The sequence below is a fragment of the Oncorhynchus masou genome, chromosome 23 (genome assembly GCF_036934945.1).
Source record: "Oncorhynchus masou masou isolate Uvic2021 chromosome 23, UVic_Omas_1.1, whole genome shotgun sequence".
Classification (NCBI taxonomy): domain Eukaryota; kingdom Metazoa; phylum Chordata; class Actinopteri; order Salmoniformes; family Salmonidae; genus Oncorhynchus; species Oncorhynchus masou.
In genome coordinates, this window is record NC_088234.1 from 26,435,411 (window position 1) to 26,457,500 (window position 22,090).

The 22,090-nt window shown below is 41.2% G+C and overlaps 1 protein-coding gene across 1 annotated transcript in view; it reads left to right on the forward strand.

Moving 5' to 3' along the window:
- LOC135510638 (B-cell scaffold protein with ankyrin repeats-like) overlaps positions 1-21,676 on the forward strand; it is a 32,882-nt gene extending 11,206 nt beyond the window's left edge. Inside the window, exons 4-15 of the mRNA XM_064931717.1 lie at positions 18-156; positions 1,989-2,131; positions 4,761-4,875; positions 7,491-7,687; positions 14,382-14,445; positions 14,784-15,008; positions 17,453-17,515; positions 17,748-17,929; positions 18,620-18,683; positions 19,787-19,816; positions 20,381-20,460; positions 21,456-21,676. Coding sequence (XP_064787789.1) covers positions 18-156; positions 1,989-2,131; positions 4,761-4,875; positions 7,491-7,687; positions 14,382-14,445; positions 14,784-15,008; positions 17,453-17,515; positions 17,748-17,929; positions 18,620-18,683; positions 19,787-19,816; positions 20,381-20,460; positions 21,456-21,485 — 1,332 coding nt within the window. The 3' untranslated portion in view covers positions 21,486-21,676. The remainder of the gene's footprint in view (positions 1-17; positions 157-1,988; positions 2,132-4,760; positions 4,876-7,490; positions 7,688-14,381; positions 14,446-14,783; positions 15,009-17,452; positions 17,516-17,747; positions 17,930-18,619; positions 18,684-19,786; positions 19,817-20,380; positions 20,461-21,455) is intronic.
- The last annotated feature ends 414 nt before the right edge of the window (positions 21,677-22,090 follow it).

Sequence of the window (22,090 nt, forward strand, 5' to 3'; positions counted from 1 at the left end):
TGTTCTCCCTCCTGTAGACACCAGGCGAGGTGTTCATTCTTTTAAAAGATTCTGTGGCCAGTAAAGATGCTGAGGTTGAGTTCAGTAGGAGTAAACAGAGGGTGAGAGTGAAACCTGTCCACTGGAACAAACACACCCTCTGTGTGAACGCAGCAGGTATGTGAAAATTCACTTGCATTCTTGCTTATTGTAGAGAGTCATTCCACCTCCAAAAAGCACAAGAAATAGGATTCTCGACCCTCACCGTTTCAGATTGTTGTGAAATCGTTTCTATAATTAGAAACAGATAAGATGAACATGATTCATATAATATTAAATAAATATAGTACCTAACATCTAATTTGGAACATAATTCTTCCTAACAATGAGGAAGACGTTAGGAATCCTAAAAAATGATCAAAGGCCACCCATGGACCCCCCTCACCCCACTCCAACAACCAGCATAGAGTATCAGTTCTCTGTCTGACAAGTAGTGTGGAGCTGCTGCTTGGAGTATTTCTTCATCCTTTGTAATATATTCCTTGTGACTCTGGTGATTGTTTTTCCCCCCTGTTTAGAGAAATTAGCCATTTGAAGTCGATTGCATTATTTACCATAAATGAGTGGGAAAGTACCACGTTTTTTCTACTAGATGCTGCTGTTCCTGCTAATGCCACCATACCCTTGTGTCCATTTCCTGGTTCCGTGTGTTTATTAAATGGATCACATTTTCTTTGCAAAAATGGATAGAAAACCAATAGGTTTTGCTCATGATGAAAATAAATTGTGTGGTCATCCTCGTAATTCAATCTAGTCCTCCATGAAAGCAATTGAGTTTGTCCTTCTCTTTGTGTCCAGAAAACATCCCCTATGTGTGTGGTTTATTCCCTTCAAAAAAGGTATGGATTAGATAGACCATTGCTGGCATACAAGCAAACCATTAGACTACAGCAGTCCTAATGGTTTCAATGTTATGTTCTCTAATGGTCTTTAATGGTAAAAGTCCCAAACACACACTGTATAGGGTTTTGCGATGGTATTGGTTTGAATTTAATAGTACATTTCACCAATCACACTTCATGTAAAGATGTTTTTCTAAGAACTTTATTGAAAAACATATGTCTGCAATGCAATGATTTATAATTCTATTATTTTATTAGGATTGTCACAACATTTTAGTCACTGGCCCATTTCTCAATCAAAGTTTTGGACTTAGGAATTTCACCATACGGATAGCCCTCAGAGAGCTGCCATTTGTTACATTAAATTGATCACAGAAGTGATTTTCATCATGAGCAAAAGCTATTAGTTTTCTTCCCAAAGTTGTGATGTTGTGATCCATTTAATAAACACGAGACCAGCAACATTGAAAAAAGGGTGTGGTGGCAGAAACAATCTGGTACTTAAACACTCATATAAGGTCAATAATGCAAGCGACTTCAATGGCTAATTTCTCTGAATGGGGGGAAAAACATCACCAGATTCACAGGAATTGCATTACAAAGTATGAAGAAGCAATACTCCAAGCCACAGCTCCATACTACTTGTCAGACATAGAGAACCGACGATACTGTATACTGGTTGTTGGGGTGGGATTGGTTTGGGTGATCCGTGGGTGGCTTTTGTTTGGGATTCCTCATGTCTTACTCAATGGAAGGAAGAAATTGTGTCCAAATCGGATGTTGGGTACTATTTATGTTGAATATTATCTGAATCTAAGAAATTAAAAGGGCCAATTTGGGTGCAATCAATTAGCTTAATTACAAGGAGAGAAAATAAAATGTCAACAAAAGAATGTCCCAGGAATGCTAATCTTATCTGTTTCCAGCAACAAATAATTTCAGAACAATCTGAGAGGGTAGATGTAATGAGTGCTGAAATGACATGTAATGACCCTAGAGCGACTTGATGACTTTGTCAAAGAGCACACAACAAAACACCATGGTTTCTGAAATGATGATGCCCAATGCTTATGAGACAAGTTTATATAATTTGTTTTCCTGTTGCAGACTTACAAGCAGGAAGTGTGGGCGTAACACTGTACTGCAGTGGGGTGGCGATGGGAAAGGCCCATCTGCAGTACTACAGCAGCATGGAGGAGATGGCTCGCCTTCTGACCAGGGTGGCAGACCCTGTGGACTTCATGTGCCAGGTACAGTTGAAGTCGGAAGTTTACATACACCTTAGCCAAATACATTTCAACTCAGTTTTTCACAATTCCTGACATTTAATCCTCGTAAAAATTCCCTGTCTTAGGTCAGTTAGGATCACCACTTTATTTTAAGGATGTGAAATGTCAAAATAATAGCAGAGAGAATGATTTATTTCAGCCTTTATTTCTTTCATCACATTCCCAGTGGGTCAGAAGTTCACATACACTCAATTAGTATTTGGTAGCATTGCCTTTAAATTGTTTAAATTGGGTCAAACATTTTGGTAGTCTAACACAAGATTCCCACAATAAGTTGGGTGAATTTTGGCCCATCCCTCCTGACAGAGCTGGTGTAACTGAGTCAGGTTTGTAGGGCTCCTTGCTCGCACACACTTTTTCAGTTCTGCCCACAAATTTTCTATAGGATTGAAGTCAGGGCTTTGAGATGGCCACTCCAATACCTTGACATTGTTGTCCTTAAGCCATTGTGCCACAACTTTGGAAGTATGCTTGGGGTCATTGTCCATTTGGAAGACCCATTTGGGACCAAGCTTTAACTTCCTGACTGATGTCTTGAGATGTTGCTTCAATATATCCACGTAATTTTCCTACCTCATGATGCCATCTATTTTGTGATGTGCACCAGTCCCTCCTGCAGCAAAGCACCCTCAACAACATGATGATGCTGCCACCCTCGTGCTTCACGGTTGGAATGGTGTTCTTCAGCTTGCAAGCCTCCCCCTTTTCCCTCCAAACATAACGATGGTTATTATGGCCAAACAGTTCTATTTTTGTTTCATCAGACCAGAGGACATTTCTCCAAAATGTACAATCTTTGTCCCCCTGTGCATTTGCAAGCTGTAGTCTGGCTTTTTTATGATGGTTTTGGAGCAGTGGCTTCTTCCTTGCTGAGCGGCCTTTCAGGTTATGTTGATATAGGACTTGTTTTACTGTGGATATAGATACTTTTATACCTGTTTCCTCCAGCATCTTCACAAGGTCCTTTGCTGTTGTTCTGGGATTGATTTGCACTTTTCTCAACAAAGTACGTTCATCTCTAGGGGACAGAACGTGTCTCCTTCCTGAGCGGTATGACAGCTGGGTGCTCCCATTGTGTTTATACTTGCATACTATTGTTTGTACAGATGAACGTTGTACCTTCAGGCGTTTGGAAATTGCTCCGAAGGATAAACCAGACTTGTGGAGGTCTACGATTTTTTTCTGAGGACTTGGATGATTTCTTTTGATTTTCCCATGATGTCAAGCAAAGAGGCACTGAGTTTGAAGGTAGGCCTTGAAATACATCCACAGGTACACCTCCAATTGACTCAAATGATGTCAATTAACCTATTAGAAGCTTCTAAAGCCATTCCATCATTTTGTGGAATTTTCCAAGCTGTTTAAAGGCACAGTCAACTTAGTGTATGTAAACTTCTGACCCACTGAAATTGTGATTAAGTGAAATTTGTCTGTAAACAATTGTTGGAAAAATGAGTTGTCATGCACAAAGTAGATGTCCTAACCGACTTGCCAAAACTATAGTTGGTTAACAAGATATTTGTGGAGGGGTTGAAAAACTAGTTTTAATGACTCCAACCTAAGTGTATGTAAACTTTCAACTTCAACTGTACCTGTATCTGAATGTGTCAATGTCTGTCACCTTGATTACTCAAAATTATCTTGACCTGTGCACCTACGTTGTAAACTTTCATTCATGATTGGTAATGGGATTTTTTTTGTATAATGTAGTAGCCTAAACCTATCGATGTTACATTGAGCTGGGTGAATGGAATTTGAATGATAGTCATCCAATATGCCTTAAAAGAAATAAGGCCATGCTCATAATTTTTTTCAATCGTCCTCCCTCATCTTACACGGCACCGACCGCCACTGATTTTAAATACGAGGCGTACACCAATTCAATACTTTTAAATGTGTGGAGATGAATACAAATAACTCAAATGTAAATGTACAGGAGAGCACACTAAAGTACTCAAATGATTTATCAATTCATGACTGAACCAACGTTTCATTGGAGGATTTGGAGAAAGGGTTTAGAGAGGAACATAAAGCATGCAAGGTAAACAACATGCATTCATTTAAACCCATTTGAGAGACTAATTAATGGAATGAATCAGCATATTCCTGCTGACGTTGATGTTGTTTACTTCCTCTCTTTGAAAGCCAGCTGACTGCAACTCAGTTAAAAAGCCAATTGATTATGCACATGAACACTTATGTTGATTAGACCTAATTTGCTGAAGTTTCAACCCTTTGAATCAGTCCTGTTCAAGCTGCCAAAATTGGGTTTTCTTTTTTGTGAAAAAAATGAATGAATTAAAATGTATAAAAAAATCATAGGATCAGGAAGGCATCAAAATTAGACACTTCAAAACAGAAAACACTGAGTATACCAAGCATTAGAAACACATTCTTAATATTAATTCACATGTCTAGCACTTGACATAGCTGAAATGACTTGACAATGACAGTGTGCTCGCGTTACAAAATTCTGGAAACTTTCCCAAAATTCCTCCCAGAATCAAGAGGATTTAGCAGAAAAACCTTTTGGTGAAAGTGACCAGAATTTTGCAACCCTTTGCTCATGCATCCTGTCCTGTGATCTCAGTCTCTTCAGGTGTCCTCGGTAGAGAAGCTGGACCAAAGGCTGTCCTCCATGCTGTTGGAAGCCATGCCCTCCACAGGCTTCCAGGGACTGCAGGGATATGACCCACCCGTAGGCGGTAAGTGTTCTGTTGTCTGTACCCCCTCGACAATCCAGTCAATTGAATGATCTGCTGACATTCATATTTTATGTTATATGATATTTAAATATCAATATATGAGTAAATACGTCCATAATACATCTATGTATTTCCCAATTTGAATATGACTCAACCAAATGTTGTAGTTGAACTGTAGTTTGTAAGTAATCCTGAATCTGTGCAGTAACTTTGTGATAAATACTGTTGTATAGGCTGTTGACCAGGCTCTATCTGAACTACAGTCTGCCTTAATTGTATTACAGAAAAACTTAATTGACCTGAAATTAGTATTGAATGCAGGTAAAACAAAGTATATGTTCTCTAGAGCAATGGTTCCCAAACTTTTATAGTCCAGTACCCCTTCAAACATTCAACCTGCAGCTGCGTACCCCCTCTAGCGCCAGGGTCAGCGTACTCTCAAATGTTGTTTTTGTTGCCATCAGTGTAAGCCTTCCACACACACACACTATACGATACATTTATTAAACATAAAAATGAGTGAGTTTTTGTCACAACCTGGCTTGTGGGAAGTGACAAAGAGCTGTTATAGGACCAGGGCACAAATAATAAGAATCAATAATTTTACTCTTTATTTTAGCCATCTTACATATAAAACCTTATTTGTTCATCTAAAAATGGTGAATAGCTCACCACAGGTTAATGAGAAGGATGTGCGTGAAAGGATGCACATAACTCTGCAATGTTGGGTTCTATTGGAGAGAGTCTCAGTCTTAAATCATTTTCCACACAGTCTGTGGCCTGTATTTAGTTTTCATGCTAGTGATGGCCGAGAATCCACTCTCACATACTGTACACTACCGTTCACAAGTTTGAGGTCACTTAGAAATGTCCTTGTTTTTGAAAGAAAAGCACATTTTTCGCACATTTAAAATAACATCAAATTGGCTAAAAATACAGTGTAGACATTGTTAATGTTGTAAATGACTATTGCAGCTGGAAACGACTGATTATTCTATGGAATATCTACATAGGCGTTCAGAGGCTCGTTATCAACAACCATCACTTCTGTATTCCAATGGCACGATGTCACAATCGTTTGTAGAAACGGACCAAGGTGCAGCGGATGTTGAATTCCACATAATTTTGATGATAAAGTGAAACTTAACAAAGACAAAAAAATAAACAATTAACAACGAACCATGACTACAGAGTTCTACGTGCACTAACTCAAAACACAATACCCCACAAACACAGGAGGAAAAAACAGCTACTTAAATATGATCCCCAATTAGAGATAACGATTACCAGCTGCCTTTAACTGAGAATCATACAAATCACCAACATAGTAATAATAACCTAGAACCCCACATAGAAATAATAAACTAGAATACCCCCCAGTCAAGCCCTGACCTACTTCACCATAGAGAAACAATGGCTCTCTATGGTCAGGGCGTGACCTAATCCAAGTTTATCATTTAAAAGGCTAATTGATCATTAGAAAGCCCTTTTGCAATTATTTAAAGCACAACTGAAAACTGTTCTGGTTAAAGAAGCAATAAAACTGGCATCAACATTTGTGGGTTCGATTACAGGCTCAAAATGGCCAGAAACAAATAACTTTCTTCTGAAACTCGTCAGTCTATTCTTGTTCTGAGAAATTAAGGCTATTCCATGCGAGAAATCTTGTACAACACTGTGTACTACTCCCTTCACAGAACAGTGCAAACTGGCTCTAACCAGAATAGAAAGAGGAGTGGGAGGCCCCGGTGCACAACTGAGCAAGAACATTAGTGTCTAGTTTGAAAAAACAGATGCCTCACAAGTCCTCAACTGGCAGCTTCATTAAATAGTACCCGCAAAACACCAGTCTCAACGTCAAACAGTGAAGAGGCGACTCCGGGATGCTGGCCTACTAGGCAGAGAAAAAGCCATATCTCAGACTGGCTAATAAAAAGATTAAGATGGGCAAAAGAACACATACACTGGACAGTGGAACTCTGCCTAGAAGGCCAGCATCACGGAGTTGCCTCTTCACTGTTGATGTTGAGACTGGCGTTTTAGTAGGTACTATTTAATGTATTTGAATGCAGCTGTCACTTCATTAATGCCGATAGATGCAATTTGTAAGTCGCTCTGGATAAGAGCGTCTGCTAAATGACTTAAATGTAAATGTTTATCGTAGTGCACTGAACTTTATTATGGGTGACAATTTTAGTACTCATCACTGCATTCTCTAAAAGAAAGCTGGTTGGCCCTCTTTTGTAATACGGCTTTGGTCTCTACTGAGTTAGAACAATCTTCAACATGTTCTTACATTTGATGTTCTGGTGCCTCGATGGACCTTATTACTGATCATGTGTACTGATCATGTGTTTGTTTTTTATGACTGTGTTTTTCTTTCTGCTTGCATTTTGTATTTATTTTGATGTGTGTATTTTCTGTAATTTACATAATTCAGGGCTCATCTGTAAAAGAGACATTGATCTCAGTATGACTCCCTGATAAAATAATGGTTAAATAAAACTGTAATATGCATACACATCTCAAACTAGCATATCTATCTGACTACATTTTAGGGTGGTTTCTGTCTGCACCTAACCCTAACCCACTTAAACATCTCCTACCATAACCAGAGACGCTCCCAGAGGACGTGCCGTCACTTCTCCACTTTGCAGCCCAGAACGGGTTTAAAGACGTCGCCGGTGTGTTGCTACAATGTCCTGGGTCGAAAAGAGCTCTGTGCACAACTAACCGCCAAGGTCAGACACCCGCTGAGATCGCCCAACATAATGGCCACGATGAGCTCCATGTAGTGCTGCAGCAGACCCTGGTAAGTACATGCCTCAGGTCTGAGTAGGAGTGCTGATCTAGGATCAGGTTCTCCCCGCCTGTCCGTGTAACCTTATCTGTTGCGCTCTAAAAGGCGAAACATACTCTGAGAAGCTTTGTGAATATTGGCTCAGCTTTCCTGAAAACACGCGATTGGAACATGTTTGTACTGTATTGTGCTGTTATTGTCCTGCTCGGGCAGCCTAGTTCAGTGGGTACCCTGCACTCCCATTACCAGGATTCATAACATTCTCATTCTCTCAAATTACAAAATGATTTAATGATGTATGATTTATTACTATATGTTATTACATCAGGGCACCAGTCCAGTATTGAAGGGAAAAAAAAGACCTGTGAAAAAATACATTATTGCTAAAATAACTCATCAGACTAAAATTAGTATAGTAATAATTGATGAATCTGAAGGTATGACTTATTTTAAGAATCCACTGGAGTTCCTTACCAGAATAACAAGACAACACAACTACTTGATTTAATTACAGTCAAGTTATTTATAAAACATAATGGGAATGATCATGGAAAGGTGGGAAGTGGAATGAAAGATGAGAAGACCTGAATATTAAGGATGTTATACTCCATCTGTGAGAAAAGTCTGCTGCCTCTGTTGTTCAGGCCGCATGGAAAGAGCAAAAGGGAAGATGGCTGTCTCTTTTCTTGTTGCTCCTTTTTCTCTCCTCTGAGTTGGGTGGTTCCTTGGGCTGCTCCTCTGGGTTGTGTCCCTTGTTGCTCTGTTTATTGGCTCTTTCCTTGAGTTGCAGAGACTGTGCCCTGATTGTCTTCTCCTTGTGTCCTTGAAGAATGTCAGTTTAAGTGTACCGTTCAGGCTACACTAACTCATTGAGTCTTAAGTCTTTGATAGGCCTGCAAAAATGTAGGTTATTTGCCCTCCTTGAGGAGCTGCTGAGCCCAGAGCAGAGCAGAGAGGATAAGAGGTCCAGGAAAGAAGAGTGAGGGAAAAACTTTTGTTACCCAGAGAGAGGGTCCTTGGAGAAGTCAATTTAAGCTATAATAGTCCAGCATTATAGACAATACAGTATCATGTTCAACATTGCTTAACATATGACAAAACGACATCGCTACGAAGATTTATTCACTTTGAAAGTAGCTAATGGCTCTTTGTCAGCAGCCCAAGCTTTGGGTTTCTCTTCCTAGTGACAGCCGTTTTCATAACAGAAAAAAACATCAAATTGTTCTCTGAGATGGCTATTCCTCAAAGCTACTGTAACTGGAAGAGCTGCTGAAAACCTGCATGTCAAGAAGGTGAACAACAAAGACAGCAGTGTACTCAGGAATGCACTTAACCAGGGGCGGTACAGAGACATTCCATAAATAATAAACATGGCAGTAGAGGTGGAAGGAGGCTGGTGCTTAGGAGTACTGCGTCACCTCATCCTCCAGGGATGAGCCACTATCTCCATGCCTTCATCCCCCAACCACGCCACCTTTTACCATTTTCCCCCTGATGGGTAATGGAAAAGCATGCTCATTTGCGTCCTTCTGCTCCCCCTTATACTCCATCTCTCCTCTTTTCTAATCTGTCACTCCTGCGCCTTATATAAGTTTTCTGGTCGCAACACCCCGGTGGAGGATTCCAAGGCCTGTGGTTGTTCATGAAGTCACAGTGGCGTGTCGGGGAGAGAGTAGTGTGCGTCGTCGGCATACATTGGAACAATTATGCGATGCCTAATGCAGAAACTTCTTGCGTAATGGCATGTTTTTTCTTCTTCTCCTCATAATATGGTGAGAGCCTCGCACGGCTCAACCCCCATCTCCCTGCTATATGAAAGGAGAGGGGGGTGCGCCGTTTACTCACTAATGACGAGCGATCCAAATGTAATCGGTAGGCTATGCGTCTGTACGTCTGTGTGTCCGTTAGCTAAACCCAGAGGAGCTTGCCTTTTTATGATGCGTGCTCTCCACAATGGAAATCACATTAGCCAGTGAAGACAGCAAATGATTTAGAATATCTTGTACTGGAGTAGGCACCCCAATGGTGCAACATCTTCAACAATAAAGAGATGCAGCATTTTCAGCAGAGCCTATCCTCAAAAGGTCTATTTGGTTCTACAGTATTTATACACCAATTCCATGACTGATATTGATCAAATAGTAATATTCGTCCACTCTCAAATTGTCAGCATTTTGCAGAATAAGGAATTCCTTGCCAGTAATACCAAGAGGCAAACAGAAAAACAGAAAAGAGATGTAGAGATGGGCCTGTGTTTACAGGCTCGTGAGTAGCAAACAGAGACCCAATCTAGGCTCAACTGTATCTACATCAACTGTGCCTGCCCGGGATATTTCCTTTTAAAAAAAAATCAAGAGTACAACAATAATAGTTAAATGTACACCGTTATAATAGGAGTTGATTGAAACTGTAAATTGCCACCCTCTCCTGAACTTAAACGGTACTAGAAAACAGCCTTGCCTTATGCTTACCCTAGCCTTATCCTTGTCTACCACAACTAGTCTAGTTAAGACCGGATTCCTTTCAGGAGCGTAGCTGCTTCTCCCCGTGTCTCCAAACAGAGCAGCGGATTCCCCAATGGGAGACTCAGACACTACAACAGCTGAGGAATGTGTATTATCCTCTGGCAATGCTGCTAATTGCGAGAGATTGCAGATGAAGCCAAGGCTGATCGCATTGATCGGATTGCTCCAGCTCATTGAAAAACTCACCGTCTCTGTGTTTTGGGAAAACTGACGGCGGGACGGAGGAAGAGGAGGGCATGGGTGTCCCACAGAGGTCACTCCCTTGGGAATACACATAATTCCGTAAGCAGCTGGCGGCCATGTTTTTTGCCGAATCGTTACGCTCCGGCAATAACACATGTTTCCTTGGTCTTTTTCCACAGAATAAATTCAAATGAACTGAAATCCACTCATAAATGCCAGTATAATCCATGAGGTAACCTACAGGTGTGTTTAAAAAGCTGTCAAACCATCATGTTCCCCCCTGACGAATTCTACAACCGGGCCCTAGTAAATAGTCAATCATAACATACCATACATTGAGTATACAAAACATTAAGAACATCTGCTCTTTCCATGACAGACTGACCAGGTGAATCGAGGTGAAAGCTATGATCCCTTATTGATGTCACTTGTTAAATCAACTTCAATCAGTGTAGATGAAGGGGAGGAGACAGGTTAAATAAGCGTTTTCAGCCTTGAGACAATTCAGACATGGATTGTGTATATGTGCCGTTGAGTGTGAATGGGCAAGACAAACAGTTTAAGTGCCTTTGAATGGGGTATGGTAGTAGATGCCAGGCACACCGGTTTCTGTCAAGAATTGCAATGCTGCTGGTTTTTCACGCTCAACAGTTTCCCATGTATATGAAGAATGGTCCACCACCCAAAGGGCATCCAGCCAACTTGACACAACTGTGGGAAGTATTGGGATCAACATGGGCCAGCATCCCTAGGGAACGCTTTCGACACCTTGTAGAGTCCATGCCTTGATGAATTGAGGCTGTTCCACTGAGTTACATTATTTTCCGGAGTTGATTATCCCTTTTAACATGGCTATAAATTGCTGCTAGAAATGTGTTCATTTGCAGGTAGAAATGTGTTCAACATCCACTGATGTACAGTAGCTAGCAAATTAACAAGCTACAGTAGTTTCCTTGGTAACCAAACAGAACAGACTTGCTAATGTAGTTGACCAAACCATCAGTCCTAGCTTGCTGTTATGAAAATCAAATTCAACAATGCCAATAATGGTTTCAATTAGACCTTTGCTTTCAAAAGCAGCTCAAACATAGAACTTTTCAGAATGAACTATATTCATTGTATTCTACTGATATGCCGTGAGTTATAGGGAAATAACGCACACTCTAGAATGCCCTTTAAGCCAAAGCATTTCTACCTGCAAATTAACACATTTCTAGCTGCAAATACATACAATTATAGCCATGGTATAAAAGGGTTAATCAACTCGTGGAAGGTTAGTTCCACTCCTCTAGCATGTCGTGGAACACATCTTCCATGTCAATAGTTTGTTTCCATAGAATGCATAGCCCCCTCGTTGATTATCTCTTACATGCAGTTGTTTTGAGTAATACATCATTTGATTCAAATTCAATTCTATGGGGTAATCTTGGTTGCTGTGGTAACCTCTTTGATGTACTGTATAATGAAACATTTCAGGTAATTTATGTAAAAAGGTCAGTGTAATTCAGCTGACCAAGGACTGTTATTGGGTTGACCAAGCTTAGTTAGCATAGTGGTTTTATTACCCCTAGCCATGTGTCAGACCCTCCCTCTGCCAATGAATCAAGCTATGATGTATTAGTGCTTTGGGGGGGGACAAGAGGCTGTCTGTCAATACAGTCAAGATGAATGGCCCCTCTATCCCTGAATACGGCCATAACACTCACATGGTCTACTTAACGATCACTGTTGATCTGGGACTGCCGGTCTCCAAGGTACCACGCTTCTCCAGCGGTAATGAGCTGTGAACTGTCGGTTAGGGAGATGAGAAACAAACATTACCACAGAGATTGTTAGTAGCTCCAACTGTAACGGCTTTCTAATTGTAATATTATAATATAATCACTGTTTAATGCTGTCCTTTTGGGGCCTCCCTTCCTAAATGAAACAATGTATTTATACCTAAGTGTTTATAGTTGCACAGCATGCTAGATTATGTTATTTCTCAGATGGAATTGCCCAAGTGTAACTGAGGTGGTTCCGGTAACCATGCTTACGTGATGAGCAAACGTATTGAACTCCGGCGGGCTAACACAGAATCGTGGCGTGCAGGAGACCTGGGTGTGAAACCCAGTTGGTTGCACAAGAAAGGGGCTACTTTAGGAGGCCAATATGGCCCAGGTCTACTGAACATAGAGATTTTGTTCTCCAGTCATTGTATTTGTCTTTCCATGTTTAATGTCACATGCACACATACAGTGAAATGTATTTTCTTGCAAACTCCCAACCCAACAATGCAATAATCAATAACAAGGTAATACTAGGGAGGGCGGGGGCACATCTTAGTGGTAGGCTACAGCGAGAGGCATTTAGCTGGCTTAATGGAACTTTAAAACGATTCATTAAAGCTGTGCATCCACAATTGTTAGTTATTTGGCACATGCACTCCTATTATACGTTAATGTGAAGTCAATAACGTTCTATAAAGACGAGAGAGAAATGACACACTGATTGTATTGACTTGTCCTACAGAGCAAAGCAGTAATGATTTTGTTTCCCCTCCTTCTTTTAAAAATGTTTAAATCCTCCAGGGACTCCACTGATGTGTACCATGTTGACGGTCAAATTGCAGTAGAAGTCTTGTTTCCCCTTCGTTGGGTCTGTGATGCCCTTTGCATGCCAACTTGATTTGCATAAGCGAACTGTCAGACTGCAGGATTTGTACAGGATTTGCATAGCATTTGAATGAAACGGTCACCCTGTCTTCGTCAGGGAGTGACTGTGGTTCTTTCAGCTTTTGTTCAACAGGCGACAGGTCCAGCGCTGCTAAAACATGACCTATTAAAGTTAATATTATACATGATGTGTATAGCCAGGACAGTGAAGGACATTTTCTACATCTGATACAAAGTGCTCAGTGTTCGAGTGACGTTTCACAAGTCAGCAAGCAATGATGGCATGATATCAAACAGCTGGCTGAAGCGCTTAGTCCAAAAACACATATCTGAATAAGATAATAATTCCTCAATACTAGAGTCTTCAAGTGGAAACATGTTTCGCTACTGTACAACATCAAAACTTTATTTTATTTTATTCTCTGTAGATTGTCCATGTTTAATGAGCTTGTTTTATCAACTATCTGTTGAGCTTCCTGTCAGTCTTGAATTAATATATTCATAACAGAAAATACATAATATACAATATCAAGAAGTGTAATATTGCAATGGAGTGGCTGTGTTGCTTAGGAACAGCACATGGAATATGCTTGGAGTTGAGTGCAACATTTTTTGTTTGTTATTGCTTTCCATGTTAATCATAAAAATATCTAATTCTGTATCGGTACTAGTATGATTCAGAACATTCCCACAACACGAGTCTCTGGTCTTGGTGAGCTACGATAATGGTTGTGCCGATTTGTGCCGATTTGACTTCCATCCCAACACAAACACACTTGTTGAAAAGATGAACCAATCATGTTGTCTGAAGTGCATTTCGTCAATAGCACCTCTACTGGTTACCACAGGCAAAACAGTCAGCCCCTATCAAACGCTGAGCCTTGAATCGCCACTAAATAATATGTTTGAATGGATAGGGGTAGATTGTCTGTGATCGTTTGATTAGTCTGATTACCCCTCTGGCACTGAGTATGTTATTGGGCAGAGGGCCACAAACAACAGCCTGGTATTCCTAGCACTGTTTACTCTATTGAATCTTCTAGGGGATGTTTTGTTTTGGGTCTCTCATCGAACCAGCATAGCATTTCATAATGTATCAGGACACACAAAGTAACAGAGGGGAAACACATATTGTACTCCGCATTACTGTCAACGTAGGCAGTAGAGTAGAATCTGGAGGTGCTTACAGAGGAACGGGAGTGACATTTGACTATTTTAAATCTTGTTTTTCCATAACAAGGCGTCTTTGCACAAGGATTTCCATGACATTGAAACCTGTGTTGTATTAATGTCATGCATTGCTGGCAGAGTGTAGTAATCAGTCTCCATGGTCTGTCGTTACAGAATATGTTCACCGTGGGCAAGGACAGTGATGACAGCAGTATCTATGAGATGATGTGCACAGCAGGTGAGTGGAGGAACGATGGTGATCATTGGATTGGATTGTTTAACCAGCTCAATGTGTGGCATGCCATCTTTGTTTTCAAATTGTTCATTCAATAGATTGTCATCCTAGCAGGGGGTTGGTGACGGACCATAATGCGGTTTCTGATTTAGTATGACATCACGATTGCCACACTGGAAAGCGGGAATCCACAGCTACATTCAGTGGATGTAATTTGATGAAAATGGGATGCACCATACTGGATGGTTTGAGCTTGACCCTGACTCATGCAGCTATTGCTTCTCTAGCAGTAGTATTCGACCCCATATTATGTATGAATATTGTTTATAAATATCTTACAGGGAATCCCAGTGCTCCAGACACTCAGAGAAAGGAGCAGGGCGAGGGGGGTGAGGTGGGGGAGGATGAGGAGGACCTGTACGCCCCGCTAGGTGTAAATGATGAAGAGTATGACACCATCTTCACCTCCAGCAGCGCCGTCGTTATTGCTAACAGACCACCGGCGCCCACACCCCGGCCCGAAACTACCTCCGTCAAAGAGGACAGCACCCCCTTTATAGCTCAAGGTAGGACTAGACCGATGAACACTGGGTTATGTTCAATAGGCACGAAACAGGAGAAAACGGATTGAGATGGAGAAGATCCGACATTATCTTGTCCAATGAGAATGGTCATTGTCTTTTTCCGTTTCAAAACATTGAACTACATGGTGCCCTACTGAACTTGACCTTGGGTTGCTGGTATGCTTATTCTGTGACTAGCGAGTATTGCGCTTGAGCGATAGATGATCTCAGCTAGTGCAATGCAACATGTTATTTTTGTAAACTTCAAGGGAAGTTGGTTGCTAGTTCCAGACAATTGGGTCTGATATGTACTAAATATTTCAAAGAAGTCTGGAGATTTCCTCAACCAAGAGGGGAATATGTAGCAGATGTGAAACCAGCATGTGAAGGCAGCTAAGACAAAGACAGAACTGACTTACAAATACACAGATCCAAATTCGCTGGCATGGGATTCTTAAATGTTCAATTTGAGCTGTGTAAATAATACAAGAGGATGAAGCTACTGATCTTAAGGGTTTATAAATAATTGATGTGTTCTTGATTTCTTTCTTTCTTGTCTTCCAAAAAGACTTTGCCTTTCTTTCCAGTTCCCTTTACCCTCTTTGAACTGTGGACTGGATCCTAAACTCTGTGCTTTGTGGGAAAGGTGATAACTTGGTTGGGGTTGGACAGGAGGAAATGTTATGTCTTGGTCATTAGTCTTTGTTGTGCACTGTAAGGGAGTCAGGCGGTGGCTGGTCCTCCAATCAACTATAAGGGTTATCTGTCCTACTTGAAGACTCTTGAAAACATGTGGTTCCATAAGCAACACTAACCGCCAATCTGCAGTAGAACAGGCCCAAAAGTATTTATCTTGTTAACGAAATGTGATGTTATTGTGAACCACCACTTCTCCCCGATCTTTCAGCCCTACCCATAGATCCTGAAGCCTAGCAAAAGCAGATTACACTGCATCACAAACGCCTCAATAACAGAAGCCCAACTACTGGGCCTGTGCCGCCATCTGCAACCAATCTGGGCCAGTCTCGGGCCAAGCCAGCAGCATCGGTCATTACACGTGTTTTCCATCGTTCGTGTCCCCCGACATGAGACAACACAGGATGGGAGAGAACGCGTAAGGGGATCAAGAGATTTCCACACATTAATACAGTGGAATCTTTCAACCATGCACTGATCATATTGCCTCCCTCCACTAATGAATGCATCACACACAGTGACTTAAAGACATGTTCCGGTACTTTGGCGACTAAGAAAGTATTTGTTTAAACCTCCGGCTTTTGGCTGGATGCGTCACTGTGTAATTCATGCACGCATAATCTATGAGCAGAATTACTGCCTTACCTCAATTAGCCACAAAGTCTCTAGTTTGAAAGTGTCTTTTTTTCTTGAAGCTGCGCCGTGCCATTTCCCTTACATTTCCTCCCACGTGAGCCAGCCCCCTGGCAATTTTTTAGTTCTAGCTTCAGCCCATCGCATTGAGTGAAAGAGACAGGTGACGTGGTGTGATGTGAAAGTGTACGCAATTTTCGGGGACCACTTTTGGCACGCGAGTGCTTACTTTCAGAACTACTGTATACAACGAAAAAGTAGACCAAATGACCAGAGAATCTCTTTAAAGAAAGTCCTGACTTAAAGAAACTGGAGGAGAGTTGGGGACATTTGCCTATTGCGTCAGTGCACTGCACAGCTAGAAATAATAGACAAAGATTAGATTTTTACCTGCACTTCTGACTGGTAAGATTATCGTAGTCCGTGTGTGGAGGAAGGATAATTAGTGTTTGAGGGAGTGTCGGTATTTAAAATGTCAACCTATTTCCTGAAGAAGTGCACAATATAGGAAATAGGTTACCATTTCAGTTGCAACCTATGAGTGTGTTAGTGGGTAGAGTACATGTTGGTATGTTTGTGTGTACAAGTGGATGGGTATATCTTCAGGAAGGAAATGAAGCTTTGAAATCTGAGGAGATGACTGGGCCAGAACCCTAAAGAGGCTCCGTTACCCATCACCCCTGTCAACACCATAAGTGCAGAGAAATAACTCCCTCAGCAAAATAAAGCAACATATCATTCTAAGTACTTACTTGCCAAATTGATAGCGTTGAGTCTATATTTTAGTCTGACTCAATGCAGTTTCATGCATCTGTATGTCTTTTACCAAACCTTGGAAGGATATTTTATCTCAAATAAAATCTACATACTAGTACGTATTTTACTGTCATTCACTTTAGAGTAAATATTATAACGTATCACTTTTTATGCAGTTGTGCAGCCTATTTGTGTCCACTGACTCGTCTACATCGGTGCTGTTTGTTTGTAAATGGAGCCATCTTGTGGAATGGCGTGAAATAGTAGACTCGTTCAAGGTAGTGGAGAAAAACACAGCGTTAGTGTTTGTAGTGTCAGTTCATCACGTCTGTATTGTCTCTGATGGCAGTGTGTGTTTGCAGTGTTCCAGAAGAAGATGTCACAGAGCGATACTGAAACCCTGTATTCTCTACCCACTAAGCAAGGTAAGGCCAGGCAACAGTCAAAAGAGCATATTTCTGTAGGTCTGCATTGACGGTTGAATAGGTCAGTGATGCTAAGTATATGGAGCAATGTTAGTGCCATTAAAATGATAGAATTATCATCCCATAAGTATAATCCATTGACAATTTCTGTCAAACTGGAAAATTATTTGTTACTGTACGTCTGGCGGACAGGGACCGATTTTTGTCTCCTTGTCATTCTGTTATTCTGTAGCACGCGGGCGAGACAGCATCTCCTCCACGTACGACACATTTGTGCCCAACCAGCTGCCTGGGCTGGAGCAGCTGATTGAGCTGCAGGAGAAGGTGAAGAGAGGCTCTCTCAGTATGGACGAGGCTCTGGAGAGGTTCAGTGACTGGCAGAGGGTCCAGAAGGGAATGGACGCCATTCAACAGGTAATAATGCGGGGAAATGAGTCTGCTGTTTCAAGACCCTGCTCACTAGGAGCAGTGCCATCAACCTTAAAGGTAGACTCAGTAATATGACATCATTATACACCGTGTGACAAAGTCATACACAGCGGGCCAACTTCCCCGCTTACAGACGTCAACAACGGGAGAATACAGGACTGCAACTATTGGCTCTTTCCAAAGTGGGCATGCCTTAGCCTGAAAGTCAGTCTGTTTGTGCTATAATACATCAAGCTAGCCTGCGCAAATTGTGAACTGTGAACATGACAGGTGACATAGGCTTTGAACACTACTCATTAATGAGTATATGGCATGTGTTATGTTGTGCATTATAAACCCGGGTAGTTTGGGTACTGGATGCCTATTGGCTGAGACAGCATTTCAGCCGTGTGTATATCAGACAATATACCATGATAAAACTACTTGTTTACTGTTCTATTTATGTTGGTAACCAGTTTATAATAGCAATAAGGCACCTTGGGTTTGTGGTATATGGCCAGTATACCACGGCTAAGGGCTGTTCGAAGCGGCACGACACGAAGCGGAGTGCCTGGATACAGCCCTTAGCCATTTTATATTGGCCATATACCGCAAACCCTGAGGTGCCTTATTGCTTAACTATGCCTTGTTGTATTATTACATGGCTGCTGTGTCTAATGTATTGTAACTCCACAGGAGAAACTACGCCAGCTGAGGGCGAGTATCATCAACAACCGAGAGGACGATGAAAGTGTCTATGGTAACCGTTTTCTACACTGAGTATACAAAACATTAAGAACACCTGCTCTTTCCATGACATCGACTGACCAGGTGAATCCTGTAGAAGCTATGATCCCTTATTGATGTCACTTGTTAAATCCACTTTAATCAGTGTAGATGAAGGGGAGGAGGCAGGTTAATTTAAAGAATGATTTTTAAGCCTTGAGACAACTGAGACATGGATTGTGTGTGTCTGTCATTCAGACTGGGAATGGACAAGACAAAGATTGAAGTGTCTTTTAAACGGGGTATGGTAGTAGGTGCCAGGCGCACCGGTTTGTGTCAAGAACTGGATTTTTCACACGCAACAGCTTCCTGTGTGTCTCAAGAAGGATCCGCCACCCAAAGGACATCCAGCCACAACTGGGAAGCATCGGAGTCGACATGCGCCAGCATCCCTGTGGAACAGTTTTGAGACCTTGTAAGGTCCATACCCCAACGAATTGAGGCTGTTCTTTGGTTATAAAAAATAGAGGGGGGGGGGGGGTTACGCATAATTAAGAAGATGTTCCTAATGTTTGGTGTATTCAGTGTAGACATAATTCTGATACTAACGTTCCAAGCGGATTTCCTTTTTTGATGAGAAGAGCAAAGATTGCCAAAGCAATCCCCACTTGGGGGATAGATACTGTATGGGATCATTACCTTGACTTCTAGCAATGAGCTTACAGTTTACATATGCCGTTGGAACAACATATATCAAGGGATCTGACATAATTTTGACACAAACAGTTGGCAAGCTAGCTAGCTAGCTAGGCCTGAGTTACAATATTATGCAAGAGCTATGAAGGCCACCTGCGTTAGAGATGTCTCTGCAAGTCCTGCAGAAGATTGGGCAATCCTTACACTTCTAATTGAAGTCCCATTGGGTACACATCAAATGACGCCACCCTTTGTAATAGAAAGAGTTTGTAGTTGTAATTCCCACAGCTCATCTTGATGATGGTGTTTCGTCTCCAAATGAGAGTCTTGGCAGAGTTCATTTTTACATCTCTTGATAAAGGTGACATTGCTGAAAGAGAGTAGTGAGCCACATGCAGTACAGTAACACAAGTTTAACAACCCTTTCTCTTCTCTCTCCAGATAAAATCAACATCATCCATCACACACCCAGTAAGTCCTTGAAGATCCTTCGTATTCAGAGAGCGAGAGAGACTGGTGTCTTCTGTTTGTCTTTTCATTCCCTGCCTCAGTTTCTCCAGTCGTGAAATGTTTGTCCCAAAGGAACAGTTGGCTAGATAAACTCTTCTGAACAGTTTGCTCAGAAGACTGTGAAGTCCCCAAGGCGGTGGCTTTGATGTTCTAGGTTCCATATTGCTTGAGATCTATTTCTTTACTGTGGTTGCTATGGTCTAAGTATACCACCACTAGTAAGGTGTTCAGTCTTAAAAGCTCATTTATAACATGTGGTTTATAATTGCCTTCTGATGCGCTCCATGTTCTGTGATCACCGTGAGTGCAAATATAAACTGATCAGCTTGTGAGAAGGCTGGGTAATGTTCAGTGGGCACAAAATGGGAGAAAACATTTTGAAACTGAGTGAAACGGGGGATGCACTTCACCACACTACCATCATTTGTTTTCTACATTGTGCCTTACTGAACGCGACCCTGGTGTTTTGAAAGTCTGACAGTGGACTTAATATGATGTCCCTGTTGACTTCTTTCCCTTGGTTAGATGTGACTGTGAATGAATGTCGCAGAGGAAGCCAGCCGGTAGAGACGGACTTTTACAGCAAACCACTTAAAGGACAACATGTAAGTATATCATGTGTTTGTATAGGCTCTGGACAAAAGTAGTCCACTATGTAGGAAATAGGATGACATTTGGGAGTCCATACAGTCCATGTGTTTACGTCTGTGTTGAAAATCCAACATGTCCGATCTCAGGCTGTGCCACAGCCATCCGTGACCTGGAGTCCCATAGGTCAGTTGAGCTGTTTTTACTCCGATAGATTGGTGCGGCTGGCTTCCGGGTTAAGTGAGCAGGTGTTAAGAAGCAGCGCGGCCTCCCAAGCCCATTGGGAGTTGCAGCGATGAGACAAGATCGTAACTACCAATTGGATATTACGAAATTGGGGAGAAAAAGAGGGTGAAATTACAAAGGCATATATAAAACATAGATACAATTTAAACATGTCACCATGAAATTTGATTATATATTTTGTGTTCTTGTTGATAGAAATATGGTTAGCCATGGATTTCATCTTTAAAAAATGACTGATTTAACTATCAACAAGAACTAAAACAGCTTTAGTAATTAATATGCTTACTTACTTTCACCATTTGTCTGCTTTCCAGAAGAAATTTGACTGAAAAGCAAATGTACAACACTTGGACCTCAGAAATATGGTTAGCCATGGCTTTCAACTTTAAAAAATGGCTGATTTAACTAAGGTCCAAGTATTGTACATTTGCTTTTCTGTCAAATTTAATCTGGAAAGCAGACAAATGGTGAAGTTAAGTAAGCATATGAATTACTAAAGCTGTTGCAGTGTGTCACCTTTATTTAACTAGGCAAGTCAGTTAAGAACAAATTCTTATTTACAATGATGGCCTACCCCGGCCAAACCCGGATGACGCTGGGCCAATTGTTCGCAGCCATATGGGACTCCCAATCACAGCCAAATGTGATACAGCCTGGATTCGAACCAGGGACTGTAGTGACACCTAGTAGTAATACAATTTCAAAATAATGACTTCATTAATTTACTCATATGATTTTATTTTAACAATTTTCCATACTCTTATAGGTGCCATCAAACAAGAAACAAGACATTTAAGTTATTTGTCTTGATCTCATCCATTCTGAAGAATCAAGCACTTCTAGATAGAAATGAATATGTCTGTCTCCCGCATCCCTATAAGATATCAATACATGGTAAATGTAACGTGATAAAGATGGCCATATCCGTTATATGACTATGTTCATTAAGTTATTTTTTTAATTAAATCATTTTATTTCACAACGTCATGCAATTGTATCTGGGGTGTATAATTCATACAGTCTGTGGTTATACTGTAGGGGTATGGGGTAAGTCATTTCCTCATTCTGTCTGTTACATACATACTAAATGAACACAACTCACCTACATAATATACAGTACTATACAGTTTGCTCAGGATTTGTACCTGATTAATCGAATCTTCTCGTTCCATGGTTGGGATCAGTTGAATGGGTTGTGCTCGGTCTGCTGGGCATAATAGTTCATTAGAAGTCCTACTCTCCCCTCTAGTGGACAAGGAAAAACCCTACACCTTAAGACTGTTGACCTCAACTCCTGAGGCATTTCTAAGAGATATTCTTCAAGGTTCTATGTGTATCATTAGTATGACAGTACATATCACAAAGTGAGCCTATGCTCATGTGATCTGGTTCCTCTACTCT